Genomic DNA, 18915 nt, shown 5'->3' with positions numbered 1-18915 from the left:
TCTACTTGCTGCACATTCGGTAATAAAAATAAGACCACAAGTAATTTCAGATTTTTTGTTTATTTTACATACCTATTCATCTACTTATATACACCTACCTAATTATATGCTAATTAGTAATGTATAATGGGCTGTTAGTATTTTCATGTCAATAGTGTCAAGCAATGTCTATAATATGGGTATGCTTTAATTATTTTCATAAAAATAACTATGCATTTTCAGTACATTCATATAAAAATAATTCTTCTCTGATAGCTCGTCATCATCCATCATATCAGTTAATAATCTAGCTATTATATAATACGTGCAAAATTTACAAATACATTGTTCTTTTACGCCCTAGCACTCCTGTTTCTCAGACTTCCATTAACATTGAATACATCCTTCTCGTGGAAGAGCGGTAGGCCCTCGTGTTTGAGCGCGCCGCTCGGCGGGTCGTAGGTGACGTTATAGAAGGGGTTCAGGGGGTGGAAAATGCCTGGCGCTGTCACGGCAGCTTTGGCCTCGTCGTTACCGAGTTCGCTGTGCGTTCCGTCGCCAGTACGAATGATTCGGTTTGCCACCTGAAACAAATCCAATCGTTAATTGCAACAATACAGTCAAGTTGATGGTATCAAATAGGAAATACAGTTTATTCAGCCAGCTAGAGGGCATGAAAAATATCATACAGAAAACTTATAGTTTTTTACAGCGTTTCCTATACATAAATATGACTTATCATGCAGCATGCAAAGTCCCATAACTAATTAATTAATGAGGCCTTTCAAATTCTCTTATTGAATTGAATAACTTATTGTAAAGTTCAGGCGCCATCCCGTTTAACACTCTTTGCAAGCAAGGCTGTTTTAGATTGCTGATAGGCGATTTTGTGACGCCTCCGCGCACTATTATAAGCAGGAAATTGATTTATATTTAATTTAATGTACATTGCGATTTTAAAATATACAAACACGGCACAGTTAATATTTTAAAATGTATATAAAAAATTGCTTGCGTGAGTCAGGTAACTTTAGTCCACATGCAAGAGCACAAACATTTTTCTGAGCTTTTAGACACCAATTCTGAAAATTGGTCCATAACAAAATGTAACAAGATTTATATGAAAAGGAAACGTTAACGACCAAGACAAGTAAGAAGGGGAAAAGCACACTCCACATGGGTTCTGGCATATTAAGTAAGAATAAGTAAACATAAATAATATGTGCATGGCAATGGTATTGCTGAGGTAAGTACGATGAACCAATGAGATGGGGTGTCTGTGTGGTATCTACAGTTGTGATACTTAGTAAAATTTTAGGAATTACGAGAAATCTAAATCACAAACCATTTCCGGCGATGCAGTTTTTAAGTCGTAAGCGAGTCCGATTTCTTCAAGATATTTAATGATTCTTGCGGACTGGTTGAACTTGGAGGACAATTCTGCAGCTTTGTAGTCCCACGGGAAGGCGTGGTGGTAGTTGTGCCAGCCTTCACCTAAGCTTATGCAGGCGACAAACCAGGACTCTACAGGTTGCAGACCCCTAAAATATAACATATTAATTGTAAATTTGGAATGATAATTTTCACGAATCAAGGTATAAATCTTTTTTAACATGAGTCACATGACTTTTTTACACCTTTACGGCTCAGCCACGACATTGGTCTAAGCGCGACAGCGGTGAGCGGCGGCCATACATTTGAGTGAGACATAGCGATGGGACTTTTCATTCGCACGTATGGCTGCCGCTCACCGCTGTCGTGCTTAGACCAATTTCGTGGCTGGGCCGTTAGGGTTTCGCCAATACTATCGACGCGGAATCGGCTCCAGCCGACCAAAAATCGTTCGTTAGTATGAAGACGCTTGCGCTTTGTCGTCGCATCCGTAGGTATAGGTACGATACGACGCATGTTCATACTAAACAGCGATTTTTGGTCTGCGAAAGCCGATTCCGCGTCCATATGTTTGGGGAGACCCTTAGTGCGTTTTCACATTATCCGATCCGATATCGGATGTAGGACCGATATCCCATACATTTAAGTCGCCATCTTGGATTTTTTCCTTAGAAACCCTTCCGACATCCGATATCGGATCGGATAATGTGAAAATGCACTTATTCTACAGAAGCAAGAAAAATAAAGCCTTAAGCCTTGGCCTTGAGGATAAAAAATAAGATAAAAGAATATGTTAAAAACTTACTGGTCATAAGGCCTGGTTCCCCAAAGATGCGCAGCACTGTTGACCAGCCAGGTCCCATTAACTTGTATCATGTACCGAGCGAAGTAGCACACCAGGAAGGAATTCCCCCACGACTCCCCAAAATAGTGTACGGGGACCCAGACGGGGAGGAAGATAGCAAGCAGTAAGTACAGTATGTAGTAATATCTGAAATATCATAAAAAAAGAAATAGTAATCATAATAGGAAATTAAGAAGGTTATTCAAGAATGTCTGCATCGGGGATGCGTAAGTAATATATGAACGATTCTATACATTTTATTTTAAAATATATGATTAGGGGCAAATAGACGAATAGATTTTTGAGTAGCTAATATGTTTGGTATTGGTTGTTGGAGTTTGAAATTAGGAGTCCAGCTTTCACCATAAATATTCAATATCGGGAGCATTTAAATTAAAGTTGGTTCTAAATAGCCCAAAAACCGTGACTTCCGAATCAAGACAATCTAGGGGGTCTATTATTGGGACCTATCCATCTCTTTTTTAGGTTTGATTATTAAATACCTATTCTATACTTGTCAAAAACAAAACTGGCCCTCGTAGTTATTAAGGTATGCACTTACTTTTTCTGGTACATGACCATCCAATCAGATTCAAGATCGCTCATGTCGATCTTTCTGCCAAGCTCAATAACGTAGGGGTGTTTCTTGCTCATGAGCCAGCCGATATGGCAGAAGAAGAATCCTCGCTTCGAATTGTGGGGGTCGGCGTCCGTGTCCGAATACCGGTGGTGAAGCCGGTGGTCTCGCACCCAGATGAACATCGAATTCTAAAACATTTCAAGATTATTTTATTCGAAGGAATGTTTAAACCATTCTAAATACAGAACACCATTTCATAGGTACCTTGAGAAACATCCGTATGTGATGGTAATGGTTGTTGACTCACAGATTTGAATCACGCTACAATGGGACGAAAGGGACCGATGTATTAAAGTCTGCAGGCAGGCAATTATGGTCGCGCGATAAGTGATAAAATAGCAGGCCGTCCCTATCGCACTATTTGTAAGTGCGATAGGGACGGCCTGATATTTTATCGTCTATCGCGCGACCATACTTCCCCTGCAGAATGAGACACGTAGTAGTTCGGAGTTCACATGAGACTTCATACACATCAGCCCGCCTCGTGTCGTTCTAGCGTGAGTCATCGTTATATGATTTTTTTTACTTCTACACATTTATATGCCCTTGCCTTAAGTGGTATAAAAACATTACTTACTTGTCCGGCAATAGTTTGGGCAAAAATAAGGATAGCTCGCAGCAACGGCTTGGCTTTAAAAGACTTATGTGTGTAAAGCCTATGTGCGCCAATCGTAACTCCTTCGGTACTTATATATCCAATGAGTAATGCTACAAAAATAATAATAGGTATTAATTAATTATGCACTAGTCACATAAATAACTATTTTGACGTACTTACTCCACAAAAGTGTTAGCACTCCTACGCCCCCAGTACACATAACGATAATACCCCAAACAGCAAAAATGTGAAGGATCAAAAATCCAATGGCATTCTTCCAAACTATTTCATGCTTGTAAGAAAAGTCTGTTCCGATTGTTTTAGACGATTGGAGAGTTTTCTTGAGAGTTCCATTAGTATTTTTATCACATCCGGTATCGAACATTTCTTCAATTCTTGAAAATATATCTGTCTCAGAATTTGGCGCAGATATTAAATTATCTGAAGCAGTCATGTCCACTATTTGACTGTTATGTTAAAAATATCCCGATTTTAAATCACCAGTATCAGCGATGTGTGTAGACTGATCTAGTAAGATGATTGTAGTGACAAATGTACATTACGCACGATTTTATATATCGATAACAATGGTGCAATCTTGCAGTTAGAACTTGAACCACGGAGGCAAGGTTGAAAACAAAAGACAATTGATTTCGTGAACTTGTTCGTGGTAAATACCTAATTAGATTTATTCGATTCGATTCGAGACATATTATTGAGAAAATCTACGACACATCACCAAACTCATGGGCAACAACACCCAACATCTTTTTGAAATCAATTGTCATAACTATTATGTGAGGTAGTAGCATAATGTACGTACCTAAGTACATTCGAGTTCATAAATATTTAAACATTTCATCACCTTAATCCATTACATATACCTACCCAAGGTTCGGTTGTACCTTCACAAACTTGATAAGGTTCACATGGTACCTAAATGCATTAAAAACTGACTTGTGATAATTAAACGAACAAAAAGTTATCAATTACTTATTTATATATATTTTTAAATTAAAGGAAAAATGGAAAAATTCACACCTCCGGCAGGACTCGAACCTGCGACCTTTGGCCTTGCCTTTAAAAATATGTAATATCGCTCGCAGACGTTTCTGCATGATAAAAAACAAATTTACTTATTTATATACTTATGTTAAAAAAACTGCTAAGTGTGCTAGGTTGATCATTGCTCATGGCCCAAGTGCTACAATATGATAAAAAGGCACGTTATGGACTAAAAGCGTTTCAATAAGATCCATGTTATTGAAAACCTATTTATAGATGTTTTTGTTTCATCATAATAATAATGTATGTATTTCATATTTTGCTTCATTCATTTTTCTAGGGGTTAAACGAACAGCAAGGACAACTTTTACAAATAATTGATTAACATTATGTGTTATACCTATTAAAATGTCTGTTTAGTGACAAACAAAAAAGGAACCTTTGTTCAGTTTAATTATACAGAGTGGGGCCTGTAACAAAGGCGAAGAATTGAACTGTAGGCTATTCTCCTTATACTGATCAACATTTGTTCAGTGACTTTTAAAAATTATGAAGTCTTTAAATTTTTAATTTTTCATACAAAATAAATATTAGCTTCAATGTACGCCATTATTGTTGTCATTGACGTTGTCTGTCACACTTTAGACTTAACAGAATTCGCAATACATTACCTCTTAGAAAAAACTTTCAAAGGTGATAAAAATCAAAATACAAGTTATTTTTAAAAGTCGCCGAAAAATGTTGATCAGTATAAGGAGAATAGCCTAGCGTTCAATTCTTCGCCTTTGTTACAGGCCCCACTCTGTATACTTAATTGTAATCAATTGCCGAGTAGAAAAAAAAATGATTAACTTGCCATCATTGTAAAACATTCGCATATTTTACATAATTTGAACCCAACTTAATGTATGTAATTACACTGACATTAACAGAAAGTAGGCAGACTTTTTAAGATTTTACGTAAGTGGCATTTTGTGTAAGTAATACTATATTGTATAGGTAACATACAAATACTGTGTTTAGTTCGTTTTTTTTCAATTCCATACAGCGTGGAGGCCGATAACTCGTAAGATTTTAACATTTTTAACCACTTATTTATTACGAGTAAATAAATAATGTTAATTATATGTATTAAGGTCTTGATGTCAAGCCACTGCGCCAACTTGCGTCTGAGGCAAATTTTCACATCTACCCCTGGAGACTCCACCACTCTGAACTGCCAACCAAGGCTAGCCAGAGGTAGAGCCTCTACTCGAGAGCATCCACCTGCCTTCCGGGTAACAGGCCTCACCAGGACCATGTGATCGCTCCTCCCCAACAGCATGCCACAAACTTCCCTGAGTTGACTATATAGATTATACTTGATATAAATAATATAAATAACCACCGGCAGCTTGGGCCCTGCCCCGCTGCTAGCGGCACCCTAGGTTAGGTTTTTTATAATGTGTTTATATATTTTGTATTGTTTTGTATGTGGTTTTGTATTTTACTTTTATAATCATATTATAAAAAAGCCTAGCCTAAGCATTAAAATGAATAAAGAGAATATAAATAAATAATACATATTATAAGAAATTCTTACACATTGACTGAGTCCCACGGTAAGCTCAAGAAGGCTTGTGTTGTGGGTACCCAGACAACGATATATAAAGTATAATATACAAATTATTATTATTATTTATTTAGGTAATTACAAACAAAAATCTCTAATTAATTTACACAGTATCGTTAAACCAATAAGGTTTGTCTCGATACCTATTCCTTTCCGCGGTAGATGTTATACAATACAACAATCATATAATTATGTAGGTATTCTATTCATTATACATATATTATAACCAAAACAACAAATCCCCAACATTGCATTGCAAATACTTATATATATATATAAAACATCCATGACTCAGGCACAAATATCTGTGCTCATCACACAAATAAATGCCCTTACCGGGATTCGAACCCGGGACCGCGGCGTAGCAGGCAGGGTCACTACGCGCTAAGGCCAGACCGGTCGTCTGATAATAAACTGTATAAGATGAAGATAGAAATTATTCGATAAAGAACACTACTTATTACTCAACCATTTTCGGCAGTGAACTTTTTGTAGTTCCATATCACACTCCGTCACGAGAAATGAGGAGGCTCACTCAAAGGTTATGACAGATGGCGCCACCTTAGTAGTCTATTGCACAGATAAAGAATTAATACGTGAGAGCGAGAAGATATTTTTCTCTCTCTCTCACATGTGAACGACAGTGACATGCTAGACACTTACACAGGCGCCGCCTTGCGGGATAAGATGTCAGTGTGCCTCCTCATTGGCTGACAATCATTCAGTTTTTTAGAAGCAGAAACATACTAGGTGGTTACGTCATCTCATTAGCCAGCGTCCACACTCATGAGACGCATGTCTTGCGGCGCGCAACGGACGTCTCCGCCACGCCGCCTGAATGTAATTCAAAAAACGTCTCCTCAGTACATTTTGTATAGGAAGGACGTAAGACGCGCCCCAGGCGGCGTGGCGGCGCAATGTTTTTAATAACGCATATCTCTTCAATTATGAGTTTTTCAACTACGTACACGTTAATAATTATATGGTTTACAATGGGATAAAGTTGATGTTTAACCAAGCAAGAGAAAGATTCCAAAATTGATTCAAGGCACGTTAGTAGATCAAAACCAAATTTTGCCACGAAGAGAAACATAAAATTTTTCACCATACAAATTAGAGGAAAATGTGAAAAGTTGTATGTGCAATAATTAGTCCTTCATTGCGATCAAGATTCCAAATTAGACAAACCAATAACGGTAGCGTTTTTTGGAAAATTGTAATGTCGCATCACTTTTTTCCTCCGAGTTACGAGCAATAGGTTCTAGGTAAGAAATGGTAACTCAATGGGAAAAAAGTAATAATTTTCCACTTATTTATAATTTCTCAAAAAAAATGTAGCACAATTTTTTTCTTCTGCGGAGTTGAAAGAGCTGAATGGAAATATTATAAAAATTCTCACATTTGGACAGAAGTAAAACATACGACGAAATAAAAATCAGCCCTAAAACATCCAACTAGTGCCGACTTTGCCTTGGATGGAATGCCGCTGGTTACGATGAGCATTCGACGCCAAAACCACGCTATAGACCTAGTCTTTACAGTTTTTAATTAATAATGTGAAAATGTAAATAGGTATTCATGATCATGTAAACGCAGGAAGTAAGCTAACGCAAACTAACAAATTATTTACTATGCACGAGTCCACAATAATTTCAGTTTTTAATTAAAAGTTTATTGCAATGAATGGTTTGCAGCGATGCTGAACTGGCCTATTTCCCCTCAAGCAGTACCGTCGCCCAATGTTTTCGTATAAACTTTTTATAATCTGCTTCTCCGTAGAGTTAGTAAGTTACTTAATCAGTCTTATACCCCTCATAAGTCACTCAATACTTAGTGATTTATAATAATTATAATATAATGGAAAGCAATTTTTACATCACCCATCCAGAAAAGGGCATGCATTTTCTTCTCTGCTAGGAAGGATGCACTATTTTTCTTTATTTGTATACTAATATGTTTTAGTTTTAACCTTTTAAATAATGTGAAAAGCAGTTTGTCACACGGTAGTAAACTAATTCCACCTTGAGTTCACGCTGCGCTCAGGATTCAATAATTAAGCTCCAATGCCGTAAATGTGATACATTGTTTCCTTGTGGCACAATCTATTATTATAGATTTTTGTTCCGAAATAAAGTAACAAACTAGCGTGAAACTAGTTTGCCGCTCTACCAAGTAATTAAGCTAAGCTAACAAGTGTTAGCCATTGATAACAAAACATTTTCATTAACCAATTATAACTTACAGCAAGTTAATTATTACCTTTCTTTTTCTAGGCTTACGGGCAGAAATTTAACAATTCATGCGGTAAATATGCATTAATACAAATCTCCATTCTCAAATACAGTTATAATAATTGAAGAATAAATCAGTTATAAATTATAATGCTACCAAAGACTTGCATAAATACAGCAGATAATAAACGTTCAATAGACAATGTAAATACCTATGTATCTATAGGCACTTGGATTGTATGCATATTTTGAATCATGAAAAAATCTGCTATGGACCTGTGATTAACAATGTCTGTTGCAAACAATGAAAATATTTTTTCTTTCTTATATTTTCCGCTCGCACAAAGGGAATATTATTTTTTTGTAAGTAGGTAGTAAAACTAAAAATATATCAGTTTACACAAATACGAGAGACAGAGAGATGACCTTATACAGAAACTCACACAAGTAATATTATAGAAATATTTGACTATTGGTAGCCTTTGCCCCTCGTGTTTTACTGAAAAACCTTTCGCCATATTCTGTTGTGACCTATCTACATATAAACACAACACGAATCCTGAAAATTGTGACCGTCAATGAGTAAAAACTGTTCTAATATCAAGCACAATATCTATAAGCAAATATGTACTGCCCTTAGGTATTCAAATTCATTTGTCGGAACAGAGAACTTTTATTTAAATATAAGACTCGTGTTTTCAGGGTACTATTCTAAACGCACTGACTAATAACCAATTGAATGAATGACAGAATGCGGAGTAGCGGGCACAAACCGCCGCATAGTGGGTGGCACCACAGCCCAGCCGCACCAGTACCCGTGGCTGGTGGCGCTCATGCTGGGCTCCAAGCTCCACTGTGGCGGCGCCATCATCTCTGATATGCACATCCTTACCGCCGGCCACTGCATCACGTTTGGGTAACCTAGTCTAAAATAACAACCGTCATGAATAATGGGCACAAACCATCGCAAAGTGGGCGGCATCTCAGCCTAGCCTTCATTAGGGCTGGCTGTTACTAATTGCAAGTTCTTGTGTATGGTCGAATGCTTTTAAGTTTTCAACTTGAACGTTATAAGTATTTATCGTCCGCGATCCACGAGTATTGGGATCATTGCCACTAAGATAAATTATATAAGCAATCCTGAGTACTACAACTATTCCTACACACAGAAAGACAAGGTGACTGATTGGATAGTATCACAAAATTCTAGCTGCGTTACATGCACATTGTTTACATTTCCTAGAATAATAATAATAATTCGGCTCCACGTAACGCCTCCCAAAGGTCCGGGACCCCATGGTCCCGAGATATGGAAAGAATAGACAAATAATAATAAATAATAAGAGACCAATAACTAGAGAGACTCTTACTAGCTCGACGAATAAGTCTTTTGCGATGTTTAATTTCAGGGTTCACTATCGAGATCTCAAAGTGCACATAGGCATGCACGACCGCTTGGACAACACCTTCGAGATTAGAAGAGTAAGCAATGGCGTGAAACATCCCAAATTCACCTCGAACGCCGTTCGGGACATCAACGACCTAGCTGTCCTCACTCTCGACAGGAGAGTAAAGTTTGACGACAAAGTTCGGCCTATTTGTTTGCCGGATGAAGGTATTAGTTAATATTCATAGATACAGTTCGGACAAAATTTGATTGGTTCGATCAACTAGCTCTTGAATAGGCTGGAAGGAGTTTGAAGAATCGTAAAAAGTGCAAGATTCTTCTGAGAACCCGTGACCCTAATGAGGGATAACAGGAGCTTTAACATCAGATCAACTAGTTATCTATAGAAAGTCACAGTTTTCATGAAGTTGCTTAAAACAATAAAATTAGGAAAATTTACTTAACACATTTTTTTTTCTAGACATGGAATTTCAAAATCTACCCCTTACTGTTGCTGGTTGGGGCAAAATAAGACAAGGGGCCTTAACTTCTTCGAGACACTTGTTGGAAACCAAAGTGAAGATAGTGCCAGAAGAGAAATGTAGGAAAACGCAAATTTATAAAGACAACCTTGTCAGCTCTACCATGATGTGCGCATACGCGTATGGAAAAGACGCTTGCCAGGTGAGAAAGTAGCTTCGGCCATACTATCAAACATTTCTAAGGTTTCAGGTTCTGTCTATCATGTCTGTAGGTAACCCTGTGTTCGTCGGTTCGTCCGCAGCTCTGCTCTGTGATCTTTAGTGCTAGACTTTAATATAGTACTTAGAATAAATCAGACATGCAAACAATTTTGTAAAATAAGTAATAAAAAAATAAGATATTGCATACATATTAGGTCATAATTAGGTACATAATATTGACCCTGCAAGGGCGCAGCAATCTTAACCTAGGTACTTAACTACTACTAGGTACAGTACAATAGTTTTACAATAGCCTCTTCCATGGAAAATATCATCTACGAGTACGAGTAGAACATTTAAATTTCTAAATAAGTATGATTTAACTAATAACATTGTTTGTTTTAGAACAATAGTTAATTAATTAATTTTAATCAACAGGGTGACAGTGGCGGGCCACTGTTTTCTACGCATGAAAGTACCGATAACAGAAAGTGGTATCATGTTGGTTAGTTTCGTTTTATTTTTATTTAGAATATAAGTAATTCCAAGTGATTGAGTTCAATCCTCATTCAAAACTATATAAAATAGTACACAAACAATTTTGAAAAAAAAAGGATAGGTAAGTATCATTCGTTCATCAGTAGATTACAAAACAAACGACGTATTCGTCATCACATTAGTTAATAAACCAACATTCTTCCGTGTAGGTAAGTGCGTTTTTTTCACGTAACGAAACCAATAAACTTTTTATTTGCTTTGACATCAGGCAGTAACAAAACTCACACATATTTTAGCTAAGATTTGTGTACCAGCCAGGACCCAGGACTCAGAATCTCCCGGTTCGTTTTCGTAGGTTAGGCTAAAGCAAGGGTCGTAGTTTGGATCCACCCTTGATTTATAGTATTGAAAATCCTTATCTTTCAGGAATCGTGTCATGGGGTATTGATTGTGCAATGCCAGATTACCCAGGTAATTATTATTATTTAATATTTTACCTCTTTCCTGTTTTCACTATGAAGACTTATGCCTAGATCTTGGTCCCATTCGAGATGATTCGAGCATCAATCATACAGAGTTCTGATGATCTACGTAACACGTGTAGGTAGATCATAATTCATAAGCCAGTTAAGTAAGTTTACACTAATATGTCAGCATTTTTACGGAAAATATGCACAAAATTAATATAACTTCATTATTTCTACAGGTGTCTACACGGTTGTTTCGAAGTATATCGATTGGATCCACAATGAAAGCAAAGATGGGCAATATTGTGTGTAAACGTTTTCTAGATTGTGGAGTAAAGAAAAAGAGGGGAGGTCTATGCCCAGCCGCGGAACACTAACTAGGCTACCTATTACAAAGATCTGTTGACTTCAACATATCAGCAAAGAGAAGAAATAAATAAATTTTATAAAATAAATGCCTACCCAATTATATTATATTCGTTCGTTAATTTACATAATTTGTATAGGTACCTCTAGGCACCTTTAAATACAACGCAAAATGAATTTAATTGACGCCAAGATATGTATCCGTTTCTTGTTTTGTAATAACTTGCGTGAAATTCTATGATAAGGAAATATGTTTGCCACTAAGTCATAGTTTTATTATCGTCTAAAATACGGAATTCAATTTTCGATTCAGCCAGTCACACGTTTTGCAACTAGCCATGTCTCCGACGACTATGTGGGTGCATAGAACGTGTTTGTTAATTTGTTTATAAAAAACTGATAGTGTAATAGTGTAGTGTAGAACTGAATTGGTCATACTTATTCTAATTTATGGCTTGTGGCATGGTGAATTTAAAAGGACCATTATTATCGCGTGAATAATTTCTTCGTGGTGCGTAAATAAGTGCGACAGAGCAGTCGAAGTGCTGTTGGTTCTTGTGTTGACTGTGTGGTGAGGCGGATAAGTTATGTTTCAAACAATTTTTAGTGTTTTAGTGCTCTTAGGGTATATTAAGGTTGGCAAAAATATTTCTTGTTTGTTTACTTACATAAACTAGAACTCTCCAAATGCAACTTCCCGTAAGATTTTGTTTTAATATTTTAGGTCGTGCCATCATATGGACAACAGTGCGGTGAGACGTAACTATTAATTTAATAATATTCTTATTTAACTAAAATTCTTTCATAACAAATATAGCTAGTATTTGCCCTTCTAATTCATCGTCAGTAAATATAATTATGATAAGAAATAAACAATAAAATATAAAAAAATACATCGTACATAGTGTACAATAAATTAACCGTAAATGGTATTTAATTAAATATGTATAAATCCTTTTAACTCGATTACATTTCGTGGCTTGGTGATTATATTTCGATAGTTTTATTAAATGCTTCATATGTAGGTATTATATTACGTATATTTACACCTGTGTATAAAAATAAAGGTTGATTTAGGTACATAGTTTTATACAAACTTTTGCGTGGTTCACAAAGAGTACAAAATTGCTTTTATTCGTAGCACGTGCATTACAATCCAATGTGTTCCTTAATAGAACCACGAACTATTGCAGAATGTGGCGTACCATCGGACACAATAGTATCCCAGCGGATAGTTGGCGGGAGACGGGCAGAGCCCTACTCATTTCCATGGACGGTAGCGATTATCAAAGTTGATCGAATGCACTGCGGGGGCGCCATCATTACAGACAGACACGTGCTAAGCGCGGGGCACTGTTTCAAATGGTGAGTGACTGAGTGCATGCAGAGTTTGCAAATTTCTATCTAAACGAATAAGTAGTTAGGAGTAAAGAATGTTGACAGATGAGTAGAATGCATATCCATATAGAAAAGGTATATGGATCATAGGTATAAAGACGCCGGTATTCACGATGCAAGGCATAATTCTGCTTACTGTGGTGTTTGTAAACATGGGGTGCGTCATCTACCTCTAGGGGTTCGATGAATATTAGTGACGGTGTCTCTTTAATTTTGCTTGGATCCAATACAAATATTCGTCGAATACTATAGTGTGGATGCAGCATAAGACTAAACATTCAGATGACGCCTATTAACGACTCTTATTATTGCTACTGCGATAATTATTGTTACGGCATTGATGCACGTGATGTCACTATTAATTTACTTGATAAAATAAGTGACGTACCTATTGAACATTCTAATCGCACTACTGCAGCAATGAACGTCATTCATTATACAAATGAAATTTCACACTTAAGGTATAATTGTAGCTAAATTACAGCTGTTACTGTTTCTGCCGGTCCGAATCTTGTAGTGGCAGTACTGTCGAAATTAGTACGTTTAATTATCGTAGTCACAAATTTTCTTAGTTAGATACCTAAAGTTAGTGACATCAATCGCGTCAACATTGAAAAAATAATTCCGAACAGACTTGTAGCTGTAATTGTCATCTTCAAACTTGCTGACATCTGTTGCGTCCAGTTTCAGTGCAGCAACATTAATAACGTCGCTACAGTATTTATATCGCTGCCGCGTGCGATACATATCTCTATATAGAAACATAGGACAGAAATCAAAACAATAAATTATAATAATCTATCAGTTGTATGTTTGTAACCTTTGAAAACTTTTTCACGACTAAACGGTTTAGCTAAACTAAAGACAAATTTGATTTCATTAAGGGACGACCACAAAGAAATGCATGTGTTCATTGGCTTGGACAACTTAGACGACTTAAAAGAAGTGGAGAAGAGGAACATATCCAAAGTGAATATCCACGAGAACTTCACTTCGACTGCGGTGAGGGATGAAAACGACATCGCGATCGCCACTCTTTCCTCACCAGTGAAATTTGGACCGACTATCATTCCTATATGCTTGCCGGAGCCTGGTAAGTGAAGAGTAGAGCAGTCGCTACTTTACATCAGTCGATACTTTACATTAGTCGATACTTTACATCAATAATTAGCTCTAGATAGGATATGCACTTAATTTATGTATGTACGTACAGGGTGTCCGGTGGCAGATTTCTGTCAATTGTAAAATATTAAAAAAAACTTTGGTTTTAACATTTGGTGGGAATGCATTGCTGAATATTGCTGATTTTGTTTTCAATATGTCTCAGGGGTCAGGTCGGAACACCACCGTTCTTATGCAATTAAAGCGGTTTTTTTAAGTTAATGATTCGTTAGAGTCATTTAGCACGCCGATAATTTTGTTACATTTGCCCATTTTCACATGAGTGATCATGTGAACAAGCAAAATTGTCGCTACTGAGCCACGCGATCATCTAATAACAACCCATGATCTATAGATGATTTGTTTAAAATAAAAAAAAATCGCTCATATAATCAGCAACATTTTGCCGGATTTTTTTTGTGTCGGAGATTTGGGAATTTAGAGATTTTTCCTTTATTTTATCCACATAGATTGAGCGCAGGGATGTCCCGGGATATGCTGCGGCGAGTGGTACAAAACACGAGGCTCCGTTTCGAGGAGTGTGTACGTGTAGATGGACGACATTTATTTAGACGATATTTATTACTTATTTTCAAATAACTAAATCCGCATTTGTTATCTATGTTTTCAGATATTAATAAAGTTTCTAGTTTAAGCCGTTACTTTTTTTAAATTTCAAGTTAAAAATAGAAATCTGCCATCGGACACCCTGTACATGTCACTGTCTTTGAGGAAGGTTTAGGTATAACGCCGGCCCGCGCACTCGATCAGGGTAGAGCGAGATATAGTAAAATGCTATAGATTCTTTGTTGAGATTTTGTTTGAATTGGTTAAAATATGACGATATTTTCTAATCGAATCAGACAAAATCCTCATGGCTGAGAGCTTTAATCGAAAATGTTGCCTAAACCGTTTGAGCTGTATCAAAACAATGTATAGCGAAATTGTGTATCTCTCATAGGTTTGCCAAAAATCCGCGATGGCATTTTTTTTGATACTACGTCGGTGAAAAACAAGCATACGGTCCGTCTGATGGAAAGCGGTCACCGTTACCTATAGACACCTGCAACTCGAGGAGGGTCACGTGTTAAAACTACACAGCAAAAAAGAGTGCACAAGTTCTTAGGAGGGTTTGGGTTGCCGACTACTCAAAGGACAATAGACGGGACAAATTAGTTCAGTAGGTCCTTCCGTCACCAGCACACTGCACCCCCTCTGGCAGCCTTACTCACCGGCAGGTCAAGAATCATATGAGTAGGGTTTAGTGCTATTTGGCTATGGTCTTCTGTAAGGCGTAGGTACTTCCCCAGTTGGGCTCTGCTCTAGATTCGAGCGAGTTGATATCCGCTGTGCTGAGCCCTACCACACAAAGCGGAATATCATTCGCTATGCCCTACTTCCTACACGAATATGTCTTTTACGAATAACTTAGTATAAGTACCTACCTACCTAACCATTTTTATGATAATCTCCTTGCGTTGCCGGGGCGGGCCGCTAGTTTAAATATAATTATATCTGGTTCCAGGACAAGAGTTCAGCCACCGAGTAGGCACCATAGTGGGATGGGGACGGATAGCGCCAGAGGCCTCAGCGTCCAGAGTGCTTCTGAAGGCTTCGCTTAAGATTCTGAGTGACGCAGAGTGCATGAACTCGAAGCTCGCGCAGCATTTGAAGCCGACCATGATGTGCGCATTCTCAAAGGGAAAAGATGGCTGTCAGGTATGTATGGTCAAATGGATGAAATACTTTACCGGCTCAGCGATTCGAAAACGATCTTGGTCTCCGACACAATAGAGTGCCACTTTGCTCTATAATCCTGCGCCATTTCACATCAATTGGGTATTCCGAGGATATCCTCGCCATATGGCTGTCTACAGTCCGCTTGCTCCGTCACCTATAAAAAGATGAAATACTCAAGCAGTTTTTTTATTATTTATTATCGATAGAGTCAGACCAAGCTACTTTTATGTTTCGATAATAAGTCGATTTTTTATAATACAAAAATCGTTAAATCGGAAGACGCTAATTTGCTTTAAATATAAAGTTTAGGTAATCAGAGCAACGGATTCTAATCTACACCCTAATATAGCGGTAGTGGTACCGTTAGTGATAGTGAGCGTATTTTAAAACGAGGCATCTAATGCTTTCAGGGCTAGCACATGATTGTCTCGAGATTATCTAAAGGCGAGGCGTCGTAGGCTACCCTTCCTTTATGACATTACTACAAATAGAAAAAGAGGTGTGATCTACGTCGCTCTGAGATACTGTCGTGCCAATCGTGTCCTGCTGAAATTTTATTATTGCGTTTGTTGAGCTCAGTGCTGATTCAATTCTGCCGATAAATAAAATATGGAAAGTAAAAAATCTTTTAACTAAAATGTGTAAATGAAACTGACAGTATGGGAAATCTTGTCTTCTATTTCAAAGCACTGGTTTGCGTCTGAGGAACTTATTGTACCTTTTATTTCAGGGAGACAGCGGCGGGCCATTTCTGGTCTTTGAAACTAGTGGAAGATACGTACAAGCAGGCAAGTTTGAAAATAAAATAGAAATTTCTTCTGTATCATCGAAACACTTATTTGCATTGATGATTAAAGATGCGCGAAACGTTCAGTATCAGAGCAAACAGACACTTTAACAGAGGACTTTAAATATTTGATTGACTTTGGGGAATCCCAATCCCCGAAATATATTTAACGAACATTAAACTAGCATGCCCAAGTTCATCAGTTCTGGAGGCGGATCTGCACCAGCTTCAAGGAATGGGTCTCGCGGTGGAGACCATAGTTAGGACCTCACATCACACATCACATGTTATATTATATCCTCAACCCGGGCTTTTGTTTTGTCGATAATACTGGACAGGATCGTTAGTTAACCCATGGATAAATGGTTCGAAGGACCATGACTTAGCATCGTAGAGGCTTTGATCGATCTTGCTCATTAAATAATTTAAAAACATAATTATATTACCCCCAATTACACTTTTACCGAAGTTGTTCTGGTCTGGTTGAAAACATCTAAATTCGGGGACGCGTGCCCCTAGCTAGTCGTGTAAAGACGATTATAGGAACTTCGCTTCCCTTTGCTTGCCCATTCGACGCCTAAACAAAAATAGTAGCAACGCATTATGTTATAAAGATAGCTCTTTTACTTAGGTAGCCCTAGTGCGTTACATTATCCGATCCGATATGCATGTAGGACCGACATCCCATACATTTAAGCCGCCATCATTAATTTTTGCCTTTGTCAAATGCCGCCATCATAAATTCTTCCGACATCCGATATCGGATCGGATAATGTGAAAATGCACTAACAATGGTAATTTTGATTTTTTTTTCAGGCGTTGTATCTTGGGGCATTGGTTGTGCTGATCCGCGATACCCAGGTAAGTAATTGAATTAGTGATCTACATTATTTTGACCTTATTTTTGGCCATTGGGCAGAACAAAAAAAATAAAGACATGATCCCATGCTCAATAAATCCTGGTGTTTTTCTCATTCTACTTAGAATTGACAGTATTTTCCATCCAACGATTAAATAAAAAATATGCCCTAAACTGGCGAAACTGTCCGTTCCAATACCTACATCATCATCCTCCTTGCGTTATCCCGGCATTCGCCACGGCTCATGGGATAGCCTGGGGTCCACTTTGACAATACCCATTATGTTACGCTAAAACGTTAAATAGTACATTACGATACAAGTGCGGAAAAAAGGGATTTTCGAAATGAGTAGCGACAAATTAAAATAAGACCGAAGGGTCCTCGACATGACTTACGAATTTCCTTTCCTCGTATGTATCGTAAGAATTTTTTCAGTAGGTACAGATGGCTCTCTGAAGTTTCGACCTGACAAAAAATGAACCACATTGTGCACTAGTGCGGGAAAAAAGCACCATATTTACCTACTGAAAAATGAGTTAAAGTTCATTAATTGTATGAGCGTGAACTTAAATTGTACTTTAACTAAAATAGCTAACTAACTTTAACTACATTTTCCATACAACATTTTGGGATATCTTTTTTGTTTGGTTTAGTGATTCTGAGTTGAACTTACGTAAAAACATCAGGATTTGAGAGAATCAGATTCATGCTTATCCAAGCAAATTTAATTTTAATTTTACATTTTTTGTTTTAGGAGTCTACACGAAAGTTAGCAACTATATTGACTGGATACAGGAAAACTCGGAAGATGGAAAAACGTGCAAATAAATAAATTATAATATAAATAATATCTAGTATACAATTTTAAATGATTTTTTATTACTTATTATTTTGAATTCTCTCCTACGATTATTGCCATTATTGGACACTGTGGTTGATAGCGCTAGTAATTATTAGCTCACACCTAATTGATACTTCAATAGTAATGGTCACTCCATAATTAGGTAGAAAGGAACAAAAGCCCTAGGTAGAAGCCCTTTTTTATTAAATTATTATGTTTGTACGGAAAACATTAATAGTTTAATATAGGAAGACATATCAAGAAGAGATGTCATTTTAATTTTGATTTTCAAGCAGTAATGGCCACTTGCACCAACGAAAATGGAGGGTTAACCCACGGTTAACCCACCATTTTATATGGAATTTGACAGATGACCACACACAATTTGACTAACCACGAGTTAAACGTTTGGTGCAAGTGAGCCAG

The 18915-nt window shown here is 37.2% G+C and overlaps 2 protein-coding genes across 2 annotated transcripts; one reads left to right on the top strand and one right to left on the bottom strand.

The window, feature by feature from the left end:
* Positions 1-41: 41 nt before the first annotated feature.
* On the bottom strand, positions 42-3989 carry LOC125242291 (acyl-CoA Delta-9 desaturase-like). Its single transcript, XM_048151059.1, has 6 exons — positions 3634-3989; positions 3433-3563; positions 2778-2983; positions 2177-2362; positions 1325-1520; positions 42-563 (listed from the first exon to the last, which is right to left on the bottom strand). Exons 1-6 carry the CDS (start codon positions 3905-3907, stop codon positions 333-335), a joined length of 1224 nt encoding a protein of 407 aa, XP_048007016.1. The 5' UTR covers positions 3908-3989; the 3' UTR covers positions 42-332.
* A 3816-nt stretch (positions 3990-7805) lies between these two features.
* On the top strand, positions 7806-18521 carry LOC125242296 (plasminogen-like). Its single transcript, XM_048151063.1, has 13 exons — positions 7806-7854; positions 8344-8374; positions 9052-9217; positions 9711-9916; positions 10170-10372; positions 10810-10876; positions 11296-11340; positions 12896-13067; positions 13985-14193; positions 15787-15980; positions 16732-16789; positions 17605-17649; positions 18403-18521. Exons 1-13 carry the CDS (start codon positions 7810-7812, stop codon positions 18474-18476), a joined length of 1515 nt encoding a protein of 504 aa, XP_048007020.1. The 5' UTR covers positions 7806-7809; the 3' UTR covers positions 18477-18521.
* Positions 18522-18915: the final 394 nt, after the last annotated feature.

Source organism: Leguminivora glycinivorella, chromosome 2 (assembly GCF_023078275.1).
Source record: "Leguminivora glycinivorella isolate SPB_JAAS2020 chromosome 2, LegGlyc_1.1, whole genome shotgun sequence".
Classification (NCBI taxonomy): Eukaryota; Metazoa; Arthropoda; class Insecta; order Lepidoptera; family Tortricidae; genus Leguminivora; species Leguminivora glycinivorella.
Note: the sequence above shows the minus strand (reverse complement) of the source record. Positions and strands in the feature narration are given on the sequence as shown.